This window comes from Pristis pectinata, chromosome 3, assembly GCF_009764475.1.
Source record: "Pristis pectinata isolate sPriPec2 chromosome 3, sPriPec2.1.pri, whole genome shotgun sequence".
NCBI classification, from domain to species: domain Eukaryota; kingdom Metazoa; phylum Chordata; class Chondrichthyes; order Rhinopristiformes; family Pristidae; genus Pristis; species Pristis pectinata.
The window spans coordinates 112190575-112213767 of record NC_067407.1 but is presented as its reverse complement, the minus strand read 5'-3'; the positions used below and the strand labels follow the sequence as shown (position 1 = coordinate 112213767).

Sequence of the window (23193 nt, the reverse complement as noted above, 5' to 3'; positions counted from 1 at the left end):
CTTTGGGAAGAGAAACAGAATTAATATTTCAGATCGGAGTCCCTTCATTACCTTCCCTTTCAGCATTTTTGTAGAGACTGTTCCCTTCGTGACTCACTGGTCCACTCTTCCATTCCCACAAACCATCCCCCTTCTTTTGGCACTTTCCCTTGCAACACAGGCATGCAACCTTCGTCCTTTCACCTCTCCTCTTCCCACCATCCAGAGACCCAAACAGTCTGCTCAGGTGAAGCAGTGATTCATTTGCACTTCTTCCAATCCAGTGTACTGCATTCAGTATTCAATGTGGTTTCCTCTACATTGCAGAAACCAAATGCAGATTGGGTGACACTTTGCAGAGCACCTGTGTTCAGTCCTCTGGGGGTACCTAGAGCTTCCCATAGCCTGCCACTTTAAGTCTCCATCCTATTCCTACTCTGACCTATTGATCTGCAGCCTGTTACTGCGGTCGGTACTATTACAATGAAGCGCAATGCATGCTTGAGGGACAGCACCTCATCTTCCTTCTGAGCATTCTGGACTCAGTACTGAATCTTACAACTTCAGGTAACCTGATTTCTCTGTCTGGATCAGTCATCCATCTGTGACATTGGCTCAGCCTATTTGTTATTATTCCTTTTTTTCCCCTCTCTCTGGGAGTGGGGGACATGCCCAGTCTGGCATACCCCAACATGTCTTCTTCTCTGCATTTCACAACTCCAACAGTCTTTTGTCTATGTTCTCACCCTCCAACTGCTCCTGTTTGCTCAGTGACCAGATAAACTTGTTTATAGCTTATCGTCATGATCACCTGGTTTACCCTATCAGTGACATCTGCCCACCCTTACCCTCCCTGCAGTTTAACAAGCTTCTCTTCTCTCCTTCCCAGTTCTGACGAAGGGTCTTTGACTTAAAACATTAACTCTGTTTCTCTTGCAACAGATGTGGCCTGACTTGCTCAGTATTTCCAGCATTAGCTGTTTTTATTCAAGACTGGCTGATGGATTTTGGGATACCAGTGGAACATAAGGAATGAAGGGGACTGTGTAGGAAAATGGCTGAGCCAGAGGATCAGTCTTCAGCTGACTGAATAGCAGAGTGGACATAGGGGCCTTTAGGAACTATGCCTGTTTTCGCTGTTTCTCAGGTGCTTTTGATCAGCTAATTCAACAGGTGAGTAAGTAGTAAATCTGTAAAGCAAGCAACACTTGAGCCTTTCACTTACATTTCAAATCCTAAAATCCTTGGTTTCTGTGATAGATGCAAATCCTGAAACAGATTTTACTTCACATTTTGTACATTTTACTTGAACACAAACATGTGAATTGTTCCCAAAGTTACTGTTTTTCTTTGATCTACTTCCTGCTAAAAGAATTTAGTAATAGCAGCCCTTTCCATGCTTAATTTCATGTCAAACCAGTTGTTGACTTTAAATGAACATATTGAGCAGTCTTATTTGGTTCTCTGATCCATCATCCAGCATCTTAAATTTTACTTTAATAACTATAAAATTCTGGACTAATCAGCATTCCTAACTACCTGGAAATACTGTAGTTCTTTAGCAATAGTCTTCTAAACTGGTAAGGGCAATGACTCATTCTACAAAATTAGAGTCATACCACCAGTTAGCAATATCTTTGGCCCTTGTCCTCGCCTTCCATCTCCACCAACAACCACATCCTTTCTCAGGGCATGTTCCCATTCAAATCACAGAAGAGGCAATACCTTCCCTTTTATCGCTGCCTTTCCCACTATCCAGGAACCCAAACTTTTCTTGCAGGTGCTCACTACGTGGTCTCCTTCCTACATAATGGTAAAATCAAATGCAGATTGGGGGACCGCTTTGTGGTACATCTCTATTCCATGCACTAGGGTGACCCGGAGCTTCTAGTTGCTTGTCATTTTAAATCTCCATCCCATTCCCTCTTGGGGTTCTTTTCCCTCAGCTTGTACATTTGCTTGAATGAAGCATAATGCAAGCTTGAGGAGCGGCACCTCAGCTTTTGGGTTGGCCTGGTCAGAACTAAATGAATTCAACAATTTCAGAAAACCAGACTTTCCTGGCCAGTTCTGATGAAAGGTCTACAACTTGCAAGTTACCGTTTTCTTTTCTCTAAAGATGCTGCCTCACCTGCTGGGTATTTCCAGCATCTAACGTCTTAAATTTTACTTTAGCAATACGTTCTACTAATTTTGGGTTAAGTATTTAATTCCCTCTAAGAGCATCAGTACATTGAACAGGGAAGAAGTCAGTAAGCTACAATCCTGATTCTGTCTGTTAAATTAAAAATACTTATTCAACATTTTGTATTCAGCCCAATACTTAAAAGGAAGTTGGCATACATACTTTAGAACATGCCCTGACCCCTTTAGAAATGGTAAGCCTGGTATAGTCTGGACTTTATATTTGGAGTACAAATAAATGGAAATTTTGCCACAGTTATACAAAACTCTGGTTAGACCATACTTGGAGTACTGTGATTGGTTCTGGGCCCAGAACTTTGGAAGAACATATTGGTATTGGAGATCATGCCATTTTGATCTACCAAAATGATATCAGGACTCCATGTGTTAAGTTAGCAGAGGTTATAACAACAAAGTTTCAATTCCCTGGAGTTTAGAAGGCTATAATGGTGTTGATTTCAAGGAAATGTAATTGAAAAATTTAGATATTAAATGGTTACTGACAGGAATAATTTCTTGTGGTTTGGCAGGCTAGAACTAGGAATTATATCCATTAAAGTTAATGCCATGACTCTTAAAGAATGGTGTTTCAAAACACTCTTACACAGAGAGAGTGGCAGAAATATGGAACGCTTTTGCAAATACAATTATTGATATGTCAATAGTTAATTTTATACATGAGACTGATAAAATTTCACTATCCAAAAAGTATTAGGTGATAAGAGGAAAAAATAGGTATATGGAGCTACTTAAAAAAAAGTCACCCACAACGTTATTGAAGGCAGAAGTATTTGTTACCCATTTACACCTCACTAGGGTGATCATTCCTTTCAACTGAACCTCAGTACCAAAATATTCTTGCAAGATAAATATCACAACCAACAGAATTCATTAGGTTGAGCAGCCCACTCACTTTTAAAATTTTCGCAGCCACCTTCTCAATACCCGAGCAACGTCATCCATTTTCAGAAAATACATATCTGTCTTTTCTGAGCACTGCATGGCTTTAACTTGGGGAGCAGTCAAGCTTTTGCAAAGATAAATTAAACTCGTACTGAGAAAATTTGTCGGAAGCATTAGGACAAAAATATCTTCACTTTCCTCCCCCAGCATGATATGTAACTATTTAGTAAGGTTTAACAGGTTCCCAGGGCTGGTTGCACCAGAATTTTAAAATGGATAGAACTTGAACAGGCCAATGGTATGTTGTTAAATCCTTCCACGTGAACACACGTCCTACTAATTAAAAGCTTAGTATTTCTTTTTTATTTGCTAGTTTTGTTTTCTCTTCTGAAGCTGAAGTAGGACAGCAAGATATCTGTTCAATTTTGAATCTTACTATGACCATCAGAAAGCTCTAGATCACAAAATGTAAGTTACTGTTGCACCTTAATTACTACAGCTAATCAAGATTAGACATCATTCATGGATCAAATGGCATTACACATAAATACATATAAAATGAAGTTACTGTTGTATAGAATCAAATCTTATCAGTGCTCAGCAGAAACATCTGTGAACTGTGGTAAAATGTGGCAAAAATTAACTACCCAAATCCTCCTAAAACAATATATTTATATACCAATTCATGATCACTGCACTTAGTAGATAATGAAAGTGCAACAATATTGTGTGTGGTCAAAACATCAATTCGTTGATTCTTCTATCTTTTAAAATAAATTGCACATTTTATTATCATGAACTGACAGCCACATGAAAACCAGGTCTCACAGCTATGATGAAACAATAGTGTCGCAATTCCATCAGCAAGTGATGGAGATTTGGAAAATGGTCCCGAGTCCTTCTTGAATATGGATTCTAATTTAAACAGACCAATTTAATTCTAAAATTCAGCAGCAACTGGTACCAACTAAAGCCAGTTTTAACTTGCTAAAGCTGCCATGAAATCTGTAGAGGTACCTTCAATACCTCTATTTTTTTCCTTCCTTCAACAGAAACAGATGGGCCAAAGTCCATTCAGTAGCATGATGGTGAATGTAAGACTGTAAGATAGAGGAGCAGAAATAAGCCATTCAGCCCATTGAGTCTGCTTCACCATTCAATCATGGCTATTTTCTTTTTCAACCCCATTCTCTTGCTTTCTCCACATAACCCTTAACACCATTACCAATCAATTTCAGTCTTAAATACACCCAATGACTTGGCTTCCACAGCCTTCTGTGGCAACAAATTCCACAGATTCACCACCCTCTGGCTGAAGAAATTCCTCCTCATCTCTGTTCTAAAGGGACATCCCTTTATTCTGAGGCTGTACCTCAGATCTTAGACTCTCCTGCTAACGGAAACATCCTCTCCACATCCACTCTATCCAGGCCTTTCAATATTCAGAAGTTTCAGTGCGATACCCCCTCATCCTTCTGAATTCCATCAAGTACAGGCCCAGAGCCATTAAACGCTCCTTGTACATTGAGCCTTTCATTCTTGGGATCATTCTTTTGAACCTCCTCTGGACCCTCTCCAGGGCCAGCACATCCTTCCTTAGATACAGGGGCCAAAATAGCTCACAATATTCCAAATGTGGTCTGACCAATGCCTTATAAAGCCACAGCAGTACATCCTTGCTTTTAAATTATAGTCCTCTTGAAATGAATGCTAACATTGCATTTGCCTTCCTTACTACTGACTTAACTTCAAGGGAATCCTGAACTAGGACCCCTAAGTCCCCTTGCACCTCCGATTTCTGAATTCTTTCCCTATTTAGAAAATAGTCTACACCTTTATTCTTCCAAACAAAGTGCATAACGCCATACTTCCCTACGCTGTATTCTGTCTGCCACTCGTTTGCCCACTCTCCCAACCTGTCCAAGTCCTTCTGAAGACTCCCTCCCTCCGCAACACAACCTGTCCCTCCGTAACACAACCTGGCCACAATGCCATCGGTTCTTTCATCCAGATCATTAACGTACAAAGGGAAAAGCTGTGGTTCAACACTGACCCCTGCGGAACTCCACTCATCACTGGCAGCCACCCTGAAATGGACCACTTTACCCCAATCTCTGCCTTCTGCCAATCAGCCAGTCTTCTATCCACGCTAGTAACTTGCCTCTAACACCACGGGCTCTTATCTTGTTTAGCAGCCTTGTGTGCAGCAACTTGCCCAAGGCCACCTGAAAATCCAAGTAAATAACGTCCACTGACTCTCCTTTGTCTAACCTGCTTGTTAGCTTCTCAAAGAATTCCAGTAGATTTGTCAGGCAAGATCACCCCTTAATGAAACCATGCTGACTTCACCCTATTTTATCATATACTTCCAAATACTCTGGAATTTCATCCTTAATAATGACCTCTAAAATCTTACTGACCAGTCTATAATTTCCTGTCTTTTGCCTCCTTCCCTTCTTAAACAGGAGGGTTTGTGATTTTCCAGTCCTCTGGGACCCTCCATGACTCCAGTGATTCATGAAGGACCACTACTATTGCCTCCACAATCTCTTCAACTCCCTCTTTCAGAACTTTCAGGTGTAGTCCTTCTGGTCCAAGTGATTTATCGGCCTTCAAGCCTTTCAGCTTCCTCAGCACCTTCTCCTTAGTAATGGCCACTACCCTCACCTCTGCCCAGTCTCTCTTGAATTTCAGGTATGTTACTGATATCTTCCACTGTGAAGACTGATGCCAAGTACCATTCAGTTCCTCCATCATTTCTCTGTTCCCCATTACTACCTCTCCAGCAGTACCTTGCCTCTATCTTACCCTTTATGTATCTAAAAAACTTCTGCAATCTTCTTTTATATTGTTAGCTACTTTACCCTCATATTTCATCCTCTCTCCCCTCCCCCATAGCTTTTTTAGTTGTCCACTGTTGGTTTTTAAAGGCTTCCCAATCCTCTGGCTTCCCACTGATCTTCACCATATTGTATGCCTTCTCTTTTGCTTTTATGCTGTCCCTGACTTCCTTTGACAGTCACAGTTGTCATGGTTAATGAACTATGCCCATTATTCTCTCACTAATCATTTGCCTTAGCATCCCATTGCCTCAATAACAAAATATTCAAGTCTGGTTAACATCACCATTAACCTTAATATTACTCTCACATAATGTTTGCATGCATACTTCCTCCATGAAGATTCATTAGCTGCAAATTTAGAGAAACAATGAGAGCCAATTTTCTTGTTTCTATGTTCAAACAGGGGACGGGGCAACATTGAGTTACAAGAATGATATCTGGATTCCAAGCATTAAAATACTGGAGAGTTTCTACAAATTAGGATGGTATTCCTTGGAATTCAGAAGGTCAGGGAGTGATTTAATTTTAAAAATATATATATTTCTGTTGACAGAAGTGGAGAGGTTGAAGTTGGCAGGGGATAGTGGACACCAACTTGTGATTAGACCTTTTTTTTAAAAATCCAATTTTAATATTCCTTGACAAGCTGGCATATATGGAGCAGAAACATATACTGTATGCTTAAGTTACTGGACTAGCAACCAAAGGTCTGGACTACTGATCCAGAGACACAAGGCTTTAATCCCACCCTCATGGCCAAGGCATTTAGAATGATTAAATAAAAGTTGAAATTAAATCAATAGTGGTGACATTGAAACTACCAATTGCTATTAAAAGTAATTTGGTTGACTCTTTAACAGCCCCAAGCTGCAGCCTAGCAACCCATTAAGGATGGACAATAAAAGCTGGCCTTGCAGCACCGCTTACTGTACACAAGTATGAAGAAATTTTGAGTCATCAAAATCTGCTCTGAAGAAGGGTAAGGATATGTTATTCAGTTTAAGGATATGTTACCTATTTAAAGATGTGAAAAGTCTTATGTTTTCGACAAAGAACCTGAACAGCAACTCTCAGGGCACATGGTCTGCATCATCAAATGCAGGAATGGAAGACAAGAGTTCTGAAACTTTCAAGAGCACACTCACAAAACAGCAAATCAAATGATTACCTTCACGCAAATCCAGCAGTCTCAAGGAAATCAATCAATGGAATTGAACATCAATGGTGACAGCATCCACAGGAACAGACAATATAACGTCCTTCACAATATTTACTCCTTTTTATCCCCATTTTATTCCAACTTCCTGACCACCATCTTTGCTTCATTTCCCCCTTCTCCCCTACTGCTCCTACTCACCTTTTGTCATTTTTTTTCCAGGTGCCCTTTGATTAGATTTGAATCCAGTATCTCTATTATCATCAGATCTTTTTATTTTCCCATCCAAAAAACATACACATATAAACATGGAAATAGACTGGCTAAAAATCAAGAGACACAAAGTTGAGGCTGGTACTTGAATTACCTAATGGGAGTAGTATAAATGAGTACTTGATAGTCAGCAATGATATGGTGGGCTGAAGGCTTGTCTCTGTGTTGTATGTCTCTATCTAATAATTAAAATAGAAAGCAACAAAAATCAGGTGCTTTGACGGCGAATGAAAAGGATGTTGTCTGCAATATTTAACAAGATCTCCTTTGAGAGAAGATAAAATCGAACTTAATGTTAACTCAAAAAGAGTTAAAATAAATATGAAATCAAGAGCACATTGTTTTTTAAACCACTGGATTTGACAGAATTTGCACAAAGCATGAAGGACAAGTGCACGTATTTTCCAATAACACAGTAAAGTCAGGAAGTCTCCTCTTCTGGTTAGCTCAGAAGATAAGTGTCCAACATATTGTAATGGAAAATGCACCACTAAAGATTTATCATGATTCTGCTTCTGTCTAATCCCCTTCTGCAGTGTACCACAACAGATTGTGCAGGGAAAAGAGAGGAAACAACAAGACGTGTAAATATGTAAACAGTGAAGGTATTCTTCACTTAAATACACAGGTAGTCAGCTGAAATCGCATCTGTAGTCACATCAAATGAATCAGAGGTGGCATTGTAAGAATGAGTAAGCAACAAGAATTGCCTATCAACCAGTCCTGCATTTCCAGCTTTAGGTGAAATGTCAGATTTCCCTATTGCTTAAATGAATAAACAGACCAGTATTAAAAGCCTTGCTACTTGTAATTAACACCATTCCCGCACAAAACCTACATCTTTTTTTGGATTCACCAATACAAGACACTTCCTTTAAAAAAAATGCACTCTGCATGTTCTAAAAACACAAGAAAGCTTTCACTGCAATGTATTTGTTATTACAATTAATTGACTGCCCAGGAACACATAGGCCAGAATAGACACAAGAAAAATATTACCTGCAAGGAGTGTAAATAGAACCACAAATGCCAGATTTCTAAGTAATTAAGAAAATGTTTCTTTTGTTATTTGTACACTAAAATGCTGCACAGTATTGGATAAAATCATTGATTATTAAAAACCAGGTTAACTGTGTTTTCATCAGATTCCAGAAGCATCAGAGGGGAATTACAGTAAAATAGAGAATTCTTTGGCAAGAGAGACATTTTGTTTGTGAAGAAATGTTCAAAATGAGTCAAAGTAAATTTCTGCAAGCGTAAGTGGATTATTTTCACTTTTATTCCAAGCATTTCTTTCTTGATATTGGATTGGGACTTCCACAATGGACAATTAAATATGGGACTGTTTCTCAAAAAAAAAACACTAATCTCTACCAAGTTCTTAAGTGTACAATTCATGTACAAGTTTACCACAATTACAAATGTCGTATGCCAATTAGAACAAAGTGTATGCGGTTTTGTTTCTAACCTGGGGCTATAAAATTACAAGCACCTGGCAACCTGCAAACTTCCCCCATCACATAGCAATTAAACTCTGACTGATCTCAGTCTACTTGAACTATTTCCCCATTTGGGATCCAAAACCTTAAGGGGACAGGTCAAATTAGCAGCTAAACAAGTAAGGTTGTGCTCTATAAGCATCATAAATTCGAGTAAACAGAAGCAAAACTAGAGTAAGATTTAATGGCTAATTGCTGTGGTTGTGACAAGATATTTTCAAAAAGATTCCAATATTTTATCTTCATTTTTTAAAGTAATAAATTAGTGAAAATAGTGACATTGACACGTGTTCTTTCAAAGAATTAAAAATAACCTGGTGTAGAATTCTACTTAGAATATATTTTTATATCTATCATTAACAGCACAGAAGCCACTGCGGGTTACAATAACCTTAGTTAGTGCAGGACTGAAAGAGGTTGCAGAGGGTTGTAGACTCAGCCAACTCCATCACGGGCACAACCCTCCCCACCATAAATGCGATCTGCAGGCAATGCCTCAAGGCGGCGGCATCCATCATTAAGGACCCTCACCACTCGGGACATGCCCTCTTCAAGTTACTACCATCAGGGAGGAGATACAGGTGCCTGAAGACCCACACTCAATGCTTCAGAAACAGCTTCTTCCCCTCCACCATCAGATTTCTGAATGATCCATGTACCCATGAACACTAACTCATTATTCCTCTCTTGCACTATGCATTTATTTTTGTAACTTATATTAATTTTTATGTCTTTATGTCTTGCACTGTTCTGCTGCCACAAAACAACAAATTTCATGAAACATGTCAGTGATAATAAACCTAATTCTGATTCTATAAAATGCACTATAGCATTGCTTGTGATTTTTTTTTATATTGTATATATAAAACCGATGAAAGCTTGATCCTCTACTGGAGAAGCATGCCTCAACTAAAAGGTTATAACTTCCTCCAACATTAGCCAAAGGGCCCATCCCTACTCAAAGCAACTACTGAGGAATCTGGCAGTGCCTGAGAATGCCATAGAGTCGTAGAGCATGGAAGCGAGCCCTTTGGCCTAACTCTTCCACGCCGACTGTGCTGCCCAGCGAGCTAGTCCCATCTGCCTGCATTTGGCCCACAGCCCTCTAAACCTCTCCTATCCATGTACTTATCTAGATGGCTTTTAAATGTTGCTAATGTGCCCCCCTCAACCACTATTTCTGGCAGCTCATTCCAAATACCTACCAGCTTTTGCATAAAGAAGCTGCCCCGATCTGCCTTTTAAATCTCTCACCTCTGATCTTTAACCTATGCTCTCTTGTTTTTAGCACTTCCTCCCTGGGAAAAAGACTATATACTTTCACCCTTTCTATGCCCTGAATGATCCATGAACCCAAGAACACTATCTCATTATTCCTCTTTTGCACTATGTATTTATTTTTGTAACTTATATTAATCTTTATGTCTTTATGTCTTGCACTGTTCTGTTGCCACAAAACAAACAAACTTCATGAAACATATCAGTGATAATAAACCTAATTCGGATTCTATAAAATGCACCACACATATGACCTTATATACTTCTATAAGGTCACCTCTCAATCTCTTACGTTCCAGGGAATAAAGTCCTAGTCTATGAAAACTCTCCTTATAACTCAGAGCCTAAGTCCAAGCAACATCCTGGTAAATCTTTTCTGCACTCTTTCTAGTTTAATAACATCTTTCCTATAATAGGGTGACCAAACCGTATACAATACTCCAACCTCACCAATGTCTTATCTAACTGCATCATAACTTCCCAACTCCTGTACTCAGTGCCCTTACTGAAGGCCAGTGTGCCAAACACCTTCTTCACCACCCTATATACCTGTGATGCTGCTTTCAGTGAACTATGCACTTGCACTCCGAGATCCCTCTGTTCCATAACGCTCCCTAGGGTCTTACCATTCACTGTATAAGTCCTACCCTGATCTGATCTCCCAAAAAGCAGTGCCTCACATTTATCTGGATTGGAAGCCATTTGCCAATCCTCAGCCCACATACCAAGCTGATCAAGATCCCCCTGTAATTTTTGATAATCTTCTACAACACCACCTATTTTAGTATCATCCACAAACTTACTAAACATGCCTTGTACATTCACATCCAAATTGTTTATATAAATTACAAACAACAAAGGTACCAGCACCGACACCTGTGGCACACCACTAGACAGAGGCATCCAGTCTGAGAAACAACCCTCGACCATCACCCTTTGCTTCCTACCGCTGAGCCAATTATGAATCTAATACGCTATCTCCCCCTGGATACCATGAGATTTAACCTTCCATACTAGCCTGCGATGAGGGACCTCGTTGAAGGCCTTGCTAAAGTCCATATTCATTGCCAGACTTGGCAGACGTTCCTTTCCCTGCAAACAATCTTGCCCAGTAACCACTGCAAGATCCCGTCTAATGGCTCCAAAATTTGCTCTGCCCCAGTTCAGGACCTTAACTTGTAAACTGACCGTATTCTTCTCCATAACTATTATAAAACTCATAGAATTATGGTCTCTGGTCCCAAAGTGCTCACCGACAGACACTTCTGTCACTTAGTAGGTTCCTTTATATATTGATCAAGGAAGCTTTCTTGGACACATTTCACAAATTCCACTCAGTCCAAGCCTTTCACACTGTGATTGGCCCAGTCAATATTAGGAAAGTTAAAATCTCCCACTAATACTACCCTATTATGTTTAGAACTAGCTGCAACCTCATTTGCAATTGGAATATTTTGATCTTCCTTAAGCTGCTGTTTGCTCATCTGAAGTGATGACATCCTTCAACTTGTCCAAGTTCTCCACAACCCAATTAACATATTCCCAACCACCTCCCCCAATTGATCTTCTCCTTGATGTTGCCAATCTTCCCTCTTATCTCCTTTGCAACCCACTGCACAAATTATTCCTCCATTCCCTCCTATCTCATCTCCAGACTCCTCAGATATCTTGCCAGACTTTTCTACTCCCAATACCGCCTCAACAAGATAGTCTCAACAAGTATCTCAACAAGACAGTCTGTTTTCATCTCAGGCTCTTTGAGTATCTCCCTTGCACACTCTTATGTTCTCCTAAGCCAGCAACGCCTCTCATTCACAATCTTCACCTCAATCACCCAAACCCTACAACGTTCTTCTACCTCTCGCCTTGCTATCTCTATGTTGATCTGCCCTACCAGAGGGAAGGCCTAGCACCTGCTTTAAAGCCAAGTATTAAATCAGTACAGGTCCTTGCGGAATCCTGCTTCGACGCATGAAAACAAAGGTGGGAGGATTTCTACACCAGTTATTTTTAAATAGCTAGGCACAAACCAATTATGTAAATACTAAGACAGTAACAAAATAAGTTTTCTTGCTAACCTTCCATTTCCAATGTTCCTATTTTGCTGACAGAATTATGGTGTATTTAAACCAATGCAGGATGGCTCATTTGTTTACAATTGCTTTGTGATTAACAGCTTGCCGTGCAGGAAAGTTATTTCATTATTATAAATAGAACATAGAACAGTCCCTTCGACCCCCAATGTTGTGCTGAACTAATTAAACGGCAAACTAAACCAATCCCTTCTGCCTTCACAATGCCCATATCCCTCCATTCTCTGCACATTCACGTGCCTATCTAACAGCATCTTGAATGCCTCTATTGTATTTGCCTCCACTACCACCCCTGGCAGCACATTCCAGGCACCCGCCACCCTGTGTAAAACAAAATCTGCCCCACACATCTCCTTTGAACTTACCCCCATCTCACCTTAAATACATGTCTTCTAGAATTAGACATTTTGACCCTGGGAAAAAGATACCGGCTGTTTATCTATTCCTCTCAATCTTATAAACCTCTATCAGATCTCCCCTCAGCCTCCACCACTCCAGAGAAAACAACCCAAGTTTGTCCAATCTCTCCTTATAGCACATGTTCTCTAAACCAGGCAGCATCCTGTTAAACCTCTTCTGCACCCTCTCCAAAGCCTTCACATCCTTCCTATAATGGGCAACCAGAACTGAATGCAATATCCAGATGTGGCCTAACTAGAGTTTCATAAAGCTGCAACATAACTTTATCAGTCTTGAACTCATCACCTCAACTAATAAAGACAAGTATGCCATATGCCCTCTTTACCACCCTATCAACCAACCTGTGCAGCCACTTTCAGGGAGCTATGGACTTGGACCCCAAGTTCCCTCTGTACCTCAACACTACTAAGGGTCTTGCCATTAAATGTAAAGGTACAGTACACTGTTAATCTCCCAAAGTGCAACACCTCACGCTTGGCCAGATTAAACTCCAATTGCCATTTCTCCACCCATATCTGCACTGATCTATATCCCACTGTATCCTTTGGCAATCTTCTACACTATCCACAACACCACCAATCTCTGTATGGTCTGCGAACTTACTAACCCACCCATCTACATTTTTCAACATTTTTCATAGTTTCAAAATGTTGCCCAATATATCTTAATCAATCAAATAATTATTCAGAAGTCACACTATGAGCATAAGATTTACTACTAACACATCAGCAAGCAAAAAGGGCATTTTCTCTTCTTAAGAATTCAACCCGTATCATAAGATTTCTTTTTACATAACACCTAGTAATATCGCTGTTGGATTTGTAAACTCACCATGTATGTTCGACATTTGAGCACATACACAGTGCAATTAGACAGTTGAATAAACCAGTTGCACACATTTCAGCAGCTGTTTGTTTCTCCATATTCATTGCACTACCTGTGGTTAGAATAAGGAGTGTGTACATAGCACAAACATAAAAGACACTCTGTTGACGGATTTTAAAATGTCTTATGAATGGCACCTTAAGAAAATCATAAACTAAATTTATTGAACATCAGAAATATTTTAAGAATTCAACATTGGATGAGAAAGGAGGGTATAAAAAGTAAATTAATAATCTTAGAAAAATCTTGAAATAGATTGTGTTAACAATAACATGTTCATTCACACAGTTTTTCCTTTGAAACTTCTTTTTCTGAATAAACCAAGCCTGATGGATCTTTATTTTGATGGGAGGATGGATTTCCAAGCCATAGTACAAAAAAAAAGAAAATAAATTTTTTAAGCCTTAAAAAGGTGAATCTTTCACTTGAATACTCCAGAAATATGGGACACCCAAAATTATGTTCACTATAGCCATCGTTTGGTTACCAAAATGGCCTCCAATGCACACTTGCACAATTCGGCTCTACTGTGAATCACATTAGAAGTTCTTACACTGAAAGCATTAATGGGTGCTCCCATAATATTTATCAGAAGTATGTAGATTACAAGATTTATCAGCACCTAAATTTGATTTGATGCCAGTGTTGCCATCTTGGAGATCAAGGTTCAATCACACCCTTTCTTCAAACTGCAGCTAAATATGCTAAGTATGGGAAGGAACCCCAATGATAACACTCCAACTCACCAATCTCCTTCTTCATTGATACAATTTAAAAGATGTCATGAATAGCAATAGTTAATTGTTAGGTGATTTCATTTGGCTGTTGCTGCAATTCCATAAATATTTTGTTCATTGAGATGTTTTAATTTGCAAAAATCTATAAAAAACAATGTGACAAATGCTAATCACCTTTTTTTTTGCTTTCAAGGTTTCTGCACAAGCCAGGAGTTATCAAACATAACTGCAAGCATTGGCTTTCCCATGGAACTAAGTACATCATGACTGAAAGAAGAAGCAAACTGAGCAAGGCAGGTTGCTAGAAGACTTGAAGTAAGGAGAAAGCACCCACACAAGAGGCCATTAAAAACCAGGTGTTTATGAACAACCCTCCTATCTACAGACAAGATGCTGGCTCTGGAACTGCCTGCTGTATACCCAGACACCTCCTGGGGTCAACACTGCTGTCTCTAGCAATCGTGCCAGCTACTATAAAAGACAAAAATTGTACTCAGTGAAAACCAAGCCACAAAATGTCACAATTGTTCAATGGAAGATGGAATTTGTTGCACTGCAAAGATACCCCAGGGTAAAAATTGGAAGGCAGCAAGATGCCTCCAATTCAGTTGGGTTTCCAGATTGAAATATGCCACGACAGTAACCTCAGAGCAGGGAACAGGCCACATGGCTGGAAATCATCAAGGTCAATGCACTTAGCTTCTTATGGGCTGGAGATGGAGAAGTCTGCAACATCTTGCCGATACAGGATGTGTCACTGAAATGTTTACTCAAAGAGGTAATAACATTTCTTTCCCTCTTGCCATGCAGAGGGAATGCATTTTTCTGTTTTCAGGATTGCAAACTTTCTTTAGCACCGGATGCCACTGACAGCATATATATTGCTTTACAGAGTACATATGTTAACTCTGCTTTTTACCCAAAACCAAAGGGAATTGTATGGGTTGTGCCTCGTACATTGGCAGTGTGGTGCTGTCTTCATTCTGCAGCATGAGCTGCACCCAAGTCTCCACGGCAAGTGAAGGGGTCAGCCCTGGACAGCAAAGGCTATCCGTTGACAGTAGGACTTATGTTTCTAGTGCACTAACCACTCATATGTTTCTGGAATGCATACACCGAGCACAGTGCAAAATGTGACAAACCAAACCACTGCCACGTAGAAATAACATTTCCACTGCCTGCCCTGATCCAGAGTTTCTCTGCAGTACCTGGCACAGTGGAGTCGAGATTTGCAATGATCAGTTGCCTGTTGCACAACTTGTTCTCACATGGGGACAGCCCCTGCAGTCTGCTATACAATCAGCTGGAAGAACATGAGAATGAAGAGGAAGAAGCAGTGGGAGGAGGAAGGAAGACAACCTAGGTAAAACACTTTCTTCCTGGGTTGTCTGTGATAAACTAATTGGAGTGCAAAACTGGTCAGGACAATCTCAAAATATCCTAGCAAATGAAAATCAAAAAAAAATTGCAGATGCTGGAAAGAGAACACAGAAAATGCTTGAAGAAAATTTAACGGGTCAGACTTCATTTGTGAAAGCGAACCAGTTAGTCTGAACTGCTGAGTTTTTCCAGTATTTTTTCATTTTTTTTAAAAATTCCAAATACTCTAGTCACCAGCTGCCTGCTAAGTGTAAAAATAAAAGCCAACAAAATGTATATACTCCAAACCAAAGTTTGGATCATGTCTTACTGAATACAACCATAAGCCGATCATCCTTGTGCATTCCAATGGTCTTGTGCTCCTCTGCTTCTAACCAGTCCTAGGCCATGGTTCTCCAGTAGCCCCAGCTGAAAGTAGAGGAGGCTGCAGATGGCTTCAGAGGACCAACACAAGCAACTCAATGACCTACAGCTCCTGTTGCTGACCACACTGACTCAGCACAAGCAGCAGCAGTCCACGACTCAGCATGACAAGCAGAATCACTGGTGGAGAAGCAGGGGTGGCAGAGTGAATGTGTTCTGAGGTAGGACAACAGGATCAGGTTCCCATGGCCACGGCTATGTTCCCAAGGTAACACTTCCGCAATACTTGTAATCAATTGGGAGAACAGCTTCTGAACCCTGCAAGCTCTTTCAACACTCTACTCCGGACCCATGATAGGCAATTTATGTTCAATATTAATTTGTTTTCTCTCCTTCGCAGTTCTGATGAAAAATTCTCAACCTGATATGTTAAATCTGTTTCTGTTTCCACAGATGCTGCCTGACCTCCTGAGTGTTTCCAGCACATTCTGTATTTATCTCATAACAGCTGTCTAAGCTTCCACTGCAGCAACTTGAGCTTACATGTGCAATCTGAGCTTTCACTTCCAAGCTTTATTCTGGCATTGAGTAACTGATGCTTCTTGCAAAGGAAATCATTGCATCAGCCAGATATTGCACTGTAGTTGAGTCTATAAGCGTGTACAGAGTTGAGCATTGCTTCTGGGCAGATAAGGAGGCACACCAAGCTCTATGGTGTGCCTCCTTATCTTCTATTTGGTGCTGCACTTCTCAACGTGCCTTGAGATGCAACACAGACTTCCTAATGCACTGAGTATTCCATTGTGCATATCCACCAGTTCTCTTACTAGGGGTGTCCTGTTACTTCATAGCAAAGCCTATGCATGACGAACAATGTGTGCTGTAATAAGACTTAGAGAAAAGATTAACAAGACAATTTGGATTTCTCACATCTCTCCCAGCAGCCACAATCCATAAAGGTCAGGTGAATAGTAGAAAATCCCACTTTTGATGTTCATGAGAGCAGTAAGGTTATGTACATCTTTTAAGGACAGTTACAATTTTTGACCTGACCTAGAAAAAAAGGGATTCTAACAATACAATAAAGACAACAACCCTTCAGATCAATTAAACATTGCTGAATTTTCTTTCTTTTTTCTGCATGCATCTTCATACCACTCACACAAGGCGGCTTCTGGATTCAAACAGTTTAACCCACTCAACATCACTCGGCTTGCCCTATAACCTCATACAACTGAAAGCTTTCTCTCCATCACTAAACATAAGCCTTTCCAAAGGCTACAGTTTATTCATCAATAAAGCTAGTTGCACAAAATACTTACGATACTCAAAATATGAGTACGTGGTATTGTAACACAACAATATGGATTATGACCATAAAACACACTATTCATTTACAGCACACAACAGATTCACCTGAAACATAATGCAGCTTTGTTTTAAATTTGTCAAACTACAGACAAACACAAAAAAACAAAGTGATTATTTTTTACATTGGAGGTTATTTTGTGCTGTAGGTTCAACGTCATGAGCCTATGTTTGCACTCCACACAATCCTATTCCCTTCCTTTTGGATCATAAGCTGAAGAATTCAGGAAGGATTTGCTCTTGTTGCATCCATGATATTTTGAAATGGACTTTATGAAAATTGAAGAAGAAAATATTGAAATGCATATAATGAACAATTTACAGGCATGTCATTATATCAATATTTGATGATAGACTCTTTTCATAGCATATTGTGAAACCCTTTATACTTTACTTACACATTAATATCTTGATCAAACTTAATCTGCATACAAATATCAAATCAACATATTCTGTAAAGATATACACTCTCATCAGCCTTCCCAAAAAATTGGTGAGCAAAGACATTTTCATAAGTAATGTGTTCTTTTAAGCACCATACAGCAATTTTTGACTAATACCTTAATTTATTGTTCTTCCAAAACCAACATCCCCTCAATGTCGATCTAATGTATAATGTTTTCCACCGCTATCTGAACCAAACTCAAAAACAGTTTAATGGTTCTCAACATAAATACCACAAAAAAAAACAGCTCTTAGGAAAAAGAGAATATCCTTCTATAACTTTGCAATAGATTTTCATTGAAAAAATGTGTAAAATTTAAAACACATGAACAATCCAAGTTGGATCCTTTGGATCACTAAATTTGCTACTTAATTTTCACAACATACTACTCTAATGTAAAACAGGCACCTTCAGCAATTAAAAATCCAGTACTTTGAGGCACAACAACCAATCACATTCTGTAAAAAAAACACAACTACTTTGCCAGAGTAGAGTTATATCTAATATCCAGTAAATGGTAACATACAAATGAATGAAAAGTCACAATCACATTTTGGAGCTGAAATTCCACTATGATACTTAAACAATATTGTTCATATAACCACTGGAGTAATAGTAACATAATAACATTCTTCCTCACAATAATATTCAACTCCCAATTGAAGGGTTAATAGCTGTAACCACTCATCCTTTGAAAACAATACATGGAGGTGAAACAAACTTTCTGCACATAACCAGCTACCACTTCCTTATCAAGACATGGTTTACACTATGGTGCACTGTAACAATACTTCAGGACTATGCCTGCATAATTTCCAAGTTCACAAAGTTACATTTCCCTTTGTTTGCATGTACAAAATCATTATACTTTAGTGACACAAAACAAGATCATTTATATTTTCTTGGTTTGTCTCCATGAAAGCAGCAGCAAGAGTGAACTTGTAAGCCTTACCTTTTGTAGACTGGTAGGATTGAGCTGTGTTTTGTCAATTATTTTAACAGCAACCTGAAAATGATTTTGACAGTAATTAACAGAATGTTCGTTTAAATTTTTTATATTTAAAATATTTTTAGCTAAAACGCATGAACTCAAAGATGAGTAGCATCAGTACTCATTTTACTCTTAGGTAGCCACAGGTTTAAGTTTCAGAACTGCCTGACACTGAAATCTGCTCAGTTCTTGGTTGCAGCAATACTTCATAAAGCAAGCATTTTGGGAAAAGCATCTGTAAGGTTAAGTCCTGGAGTTATTTAGATACTGAGATTTAAACATTTTTCTTTTATTGAAAGTTAAACAAATCATTTTACCTTAATATATCCTATGTTAATCTTCAACAGAAATAATCACTAAAATCTGAGCACAAATCAGAAATAGTTTAGCTTCTAATATAATTGGCAACAAATTTGTCTAAAGATTAAGATAAACAGGAAGCAAAACTCACAGAATCTACAGTTAAAATTTTGTAGCATTCTGTTTTATTTCTTAAGCATATTAGAATACCAACAATGATTCTGATGTCATCTCAGAAGCACATCAGAAAACCTTGCTGTATCCACCAAAAGATACCAGAGATAAGGAAGAGAACAGCAACATTTGAGCTATTATTGCTTTGGCCCACATATCATCAATGTGGACCATATGTCTGTTTCACTCTGCCATAGGCACACCAAAACAATCAGTATGATTCCAGGTCAACAGAACCAACAAACCAAATGCAGAGGAACTCAAATAAAGATTGTTAAAATTTATAAAAAAAATCTTAACATTGAAATACTTTCAAATATATGAATACAAGATGAAGAAATTCCAAAATGTTGCCAATACGACAGAAATGGATATGAGATTCTGATAAAGCTAAAATAAACAAAATAAAACTCACTTCCCTTCCAGTTAGAATATGTCGTGCTAATTTTACTTTTGCAAAGTTTCCCTTGCCAATAGTCTTTAGCAGCCTATAATTTCCAATGTGGGGTTGCTCTTCAGTCGTAGACGCCACTGAGTTCCTACATCGTGGTAGATTTTGTCTGCTACTTGATTTGGAGGGCTGGCTTTGTGGTTCTCCATATCCATCAAGAGAAGTGTGCTGCAAAATTAGTCAGGTACATATTACATGAAGTATTTCACGTTAATCATGTATATGGTTTAAAAAATACATTTTAATTGCTTGCAACAGCTTAGATTTACAATGTCAGTATTTTTCATAATAATCCATCTAACAGTTCTATTAATGCATAGTAATTTTGCTGCAACTATGTGACTTGGCTGACTTCAGCATTATTGGTTACTTCCATCAAAGCATAAATGATGAAGAAAGGGACAATGCAACTCATCACCGATAGAATAAGAAGCATTAATATTAAAAAAAGACCTAATTGAGGAGGGGAGCTAGCATATACATGGTGAAGATTAGCCAATTGGTGATGAAAAAAAAACAAATACACTCCAGCAATATTTGGGGCTTGGATTAGGCTGCTGTGTAGTCCACCTGACCCTTAACCTTCCCAGTGAGTCGTCAGTTTTTTGTAGTCCTTGCATCAACCTATGTTCCTCCTTGAAATATACCAGGAGTGAATGAACAAATTATGAAACATTAACAGTAATGCAGATTATAATCTTTATGTTGACCACTCAAAAGCAAGAGATAAAGAAAACTCCCACAATAATAGATCAAACTGAAAGATACTGCGTCAGTCCCAAGTCTGCATTGAGCGACACTAAACCGGGTCGGAGCTCCTTTGTAGTCCTTGTCATTGGGCTGCACCCCACAGCCAAAGACAGCCTTAAATGGATATTTCAAGACTTAAGGGTACGGGGGATGGGGGTGGGGAAAGACAGCATGCAAATAGAAGTCAGGTTTTTAAATTTAGTCTGAATGAAATAATCACTCCTCGGGAAATAAACAAAAAAGGCTTCTGCTGGCGAAACCGGGGAGAGAGGCCTGTGTGACTGCCGAAGCGGGCGAGTCAGAGCCTCTGTCCGCTGCTCTCTCAGGGATTTTTTTCCCTCTATTTGCTGGATCCATCTCCCAGAGAATGCCCCGCGCCGCCGCCGCCGCCGCCGCCGCATCCCTCCCCAGCCGCAAATACCCGCGTTCATTCAGACAGCGGCTCCCGAGCTGCCGGCTGAACCCGTCACGTTAAAAGTAACAATATTTTTTTTGTTTAAAAAATTGAATCATAATTTCACTCACATTTTCTGTGTCGCGCTCATTCACTGTGGGCAATGGCGTTCTGGTCGACATTTTGGCTTCACACTCAGTGCAGAGGCCGAATTTTTCTCTGTCCTTTTTTCAGCCCCCCCCCCCTTTTTTTTTTGTTGTCTGCTGTTTTTGTTTTGTCTTTTCAAACGAAGGAAGAATCCGCCGGCTGAAGGGAACGTTCGCTTACATGTCGGGTAGGAAATCCTCCATTACTGACCGGGCATTTATTGGTTAGTGAGGAAGGTGGGGAGGGGAGGCTAGACGGAGAGAGGAGAAATCTGTATGAATTGAAACAGGAGAGACAGAGAAAGAGGAGGGGTGGAAGAGAAGGAAGGAAGGTGGGTCGGGAGAGAAGAGGAGGAGGAGGAGGAGGAGGAGGAGGGGGGAACAGAAGCCGTCGAAACTCGGGTGTACTTGTCACCACAGGCAGACAGGAAGGACTGAGAGGGAGTTTGCGAGCATACATGCACTCTCCAGAGCCCGTGCATACAACGAGAGAGCGATCCCAGCGGCTGCCAGTTACAGTAGGAAGCCCTTCCAGTTGTACCGCAGACACACTTTTTTTTCCATGGATTTTCAGCGAAGGAGATCCGAGAAGTGTCCAATCTGCATCCCTACAATGCAAATCAATACACAAAAAATGAAGCTATAATCTGTTATATATTAGATCATCACTAGCCATTATTCCACTACTTTTTACACACCTGGACAGATATTAATATCAAACGACCCATACACAAATTAAAAGGATATTTTAAACATCTGTTTGTACGAGAGGTTAAGGATGGAAATTGCTTTTATTCCTGGCAATTGGCATTATGGAGCAAAATCAACTGATAGAAAATGTTGGCAGGTTGTTTCCGAAGCTTTCAGGGTGACATGAATTGGTACCTTTCGCCTGGTGAGATGATATGCATAAATTTATTCGTCCAGATAGTTTCACAAGGTCACTTGCGAAGTGACCCTTTATCATCGGTCATCGCATTTCAGTGGGATACAAAGAATTTGAAAGAAATCCGTGAATCTTCGCAATGACCAGTATGAGTCATTGTTATTTTGTACAAAGGTTCTGACGTTCAGCAAACCAGCAAAACAAAGCTTCAGTGCTGAATACAAGCTGAATTTAAAACTTTACAGGAAATCATGCAATGGTCTCTTCACAAATCCACATGGATCACACGTAGGACGGGGCATAAATTTAAGTGAAGGACGCATTATTTCGCAATTCTCAACCCATGCTCTCAAGTTTGAAAGGATTTCCGTTGAAGGAAGTGTTTCTAGAAAGTCCCACATGGAATTGCGATATATTTTGTGACCAAGAACACTGAATGTGATTACTTAATTGTTTTACTATTCGTGGTTATTATTCAAGCTCCAATGCTGGGAGAAGTAGTAACCCGCAAGGAGGATATGATCAGACCTCAGCGAAACATTGTCAGAAGGGTGAAGTGGACAGACAGGTGACAGATGAAATTTAATGCAGAGAAGTGTGATGTGAAGCATGGTGTGGTGGGGGGTGGAGAGGGGAAGGAGCCAATAAAAACTAAATTGGCCGATTTCATTTAGATTTCAAGGCCATTGTCACCAAGCTGTTCTTAAATTCAAGTTCGCAGGATAAGTTTTTAATGAGGAATGTGTAAGGAAAAGGTATAAAGTTATAAATAATGGCACAGAGTATGTAAGTAAGGAAGTTAGTCCACAGCTGGTGTGTTATATTTGCTCATGGTTACTACTTTCTTTAAAAAGAGAATGCAGAACAGCTTTACCAAATTGGTGCAAAGGAAGATTGCTTCTGATTAACTGAGGTGTTCAAAATTGAGTTTTTCATACAGCGAAAGGAAGGAACTGCTTTCAGTGGAAGGATGGTTGGTAGTTGCAGGATTGTTTTAAAATTGGCAAACATAAGTAAGTAGATTTTTTTGTATACAGTAAGTGGTTACAGTTTGGAAGGCGTAAAGTTGGTGAAAGCAGATTCAGCAAGACAATTTGGTATGTACTTGAAGGAGAATTTTGCAGGACCATGGCCAAAGACCAGCTGATGGAACTTTTTCTTTCAAAGAGCCAACACAACTCAATGGACACAATGGCCTCATTGTGCTATACAGTTTTGCAAATATTAAACAAAAATAAGGACATTTTGCTGAAGACTGTAAAGTACAAATTTGAAATGCTCAATATATGCTTTGC

At 39.5% G+C, this 23193-nt stretch overlaps 1 protein-coding gene across 2 annotated transcripts in view; it reads right to left on the bottom strand.

Moving 5' to 3' along the window:
- The window catches only part of mark1 (MAP/microtubule affinity-regulating kinase 1), a 145855-nt gene extending 123903 nt beyond the window's left edge, over positions 1-21952 (bottom strand). For both annotated transcript variants that reach the window (XM_052012057.1, XM_052012056.1), the window contains exons 1-4: positions 21898-21952; positions 20998-21620; positions 19687-19890; positions 18759-18812 (exon numbers count right to left, since the gene is read on the bottom strand). In XM_052012057.1, the coding sequence (XP_051868017.1) occupies positions 18759-18812; positions 19687-19890; positions 20998-21048 (309 nt within the window). In that variant the 5' untranslated portion in view covers positions 21049-21620; positions 21898-21952. The remainder of the gene's footprint in view (positions 1-18758; positions 18813-19686; positions 19891-20997; positions 21621-21897) is intronic.
- Between the last annotated feature and the right edge of the window lie 1241 nt (positions 21953-23193).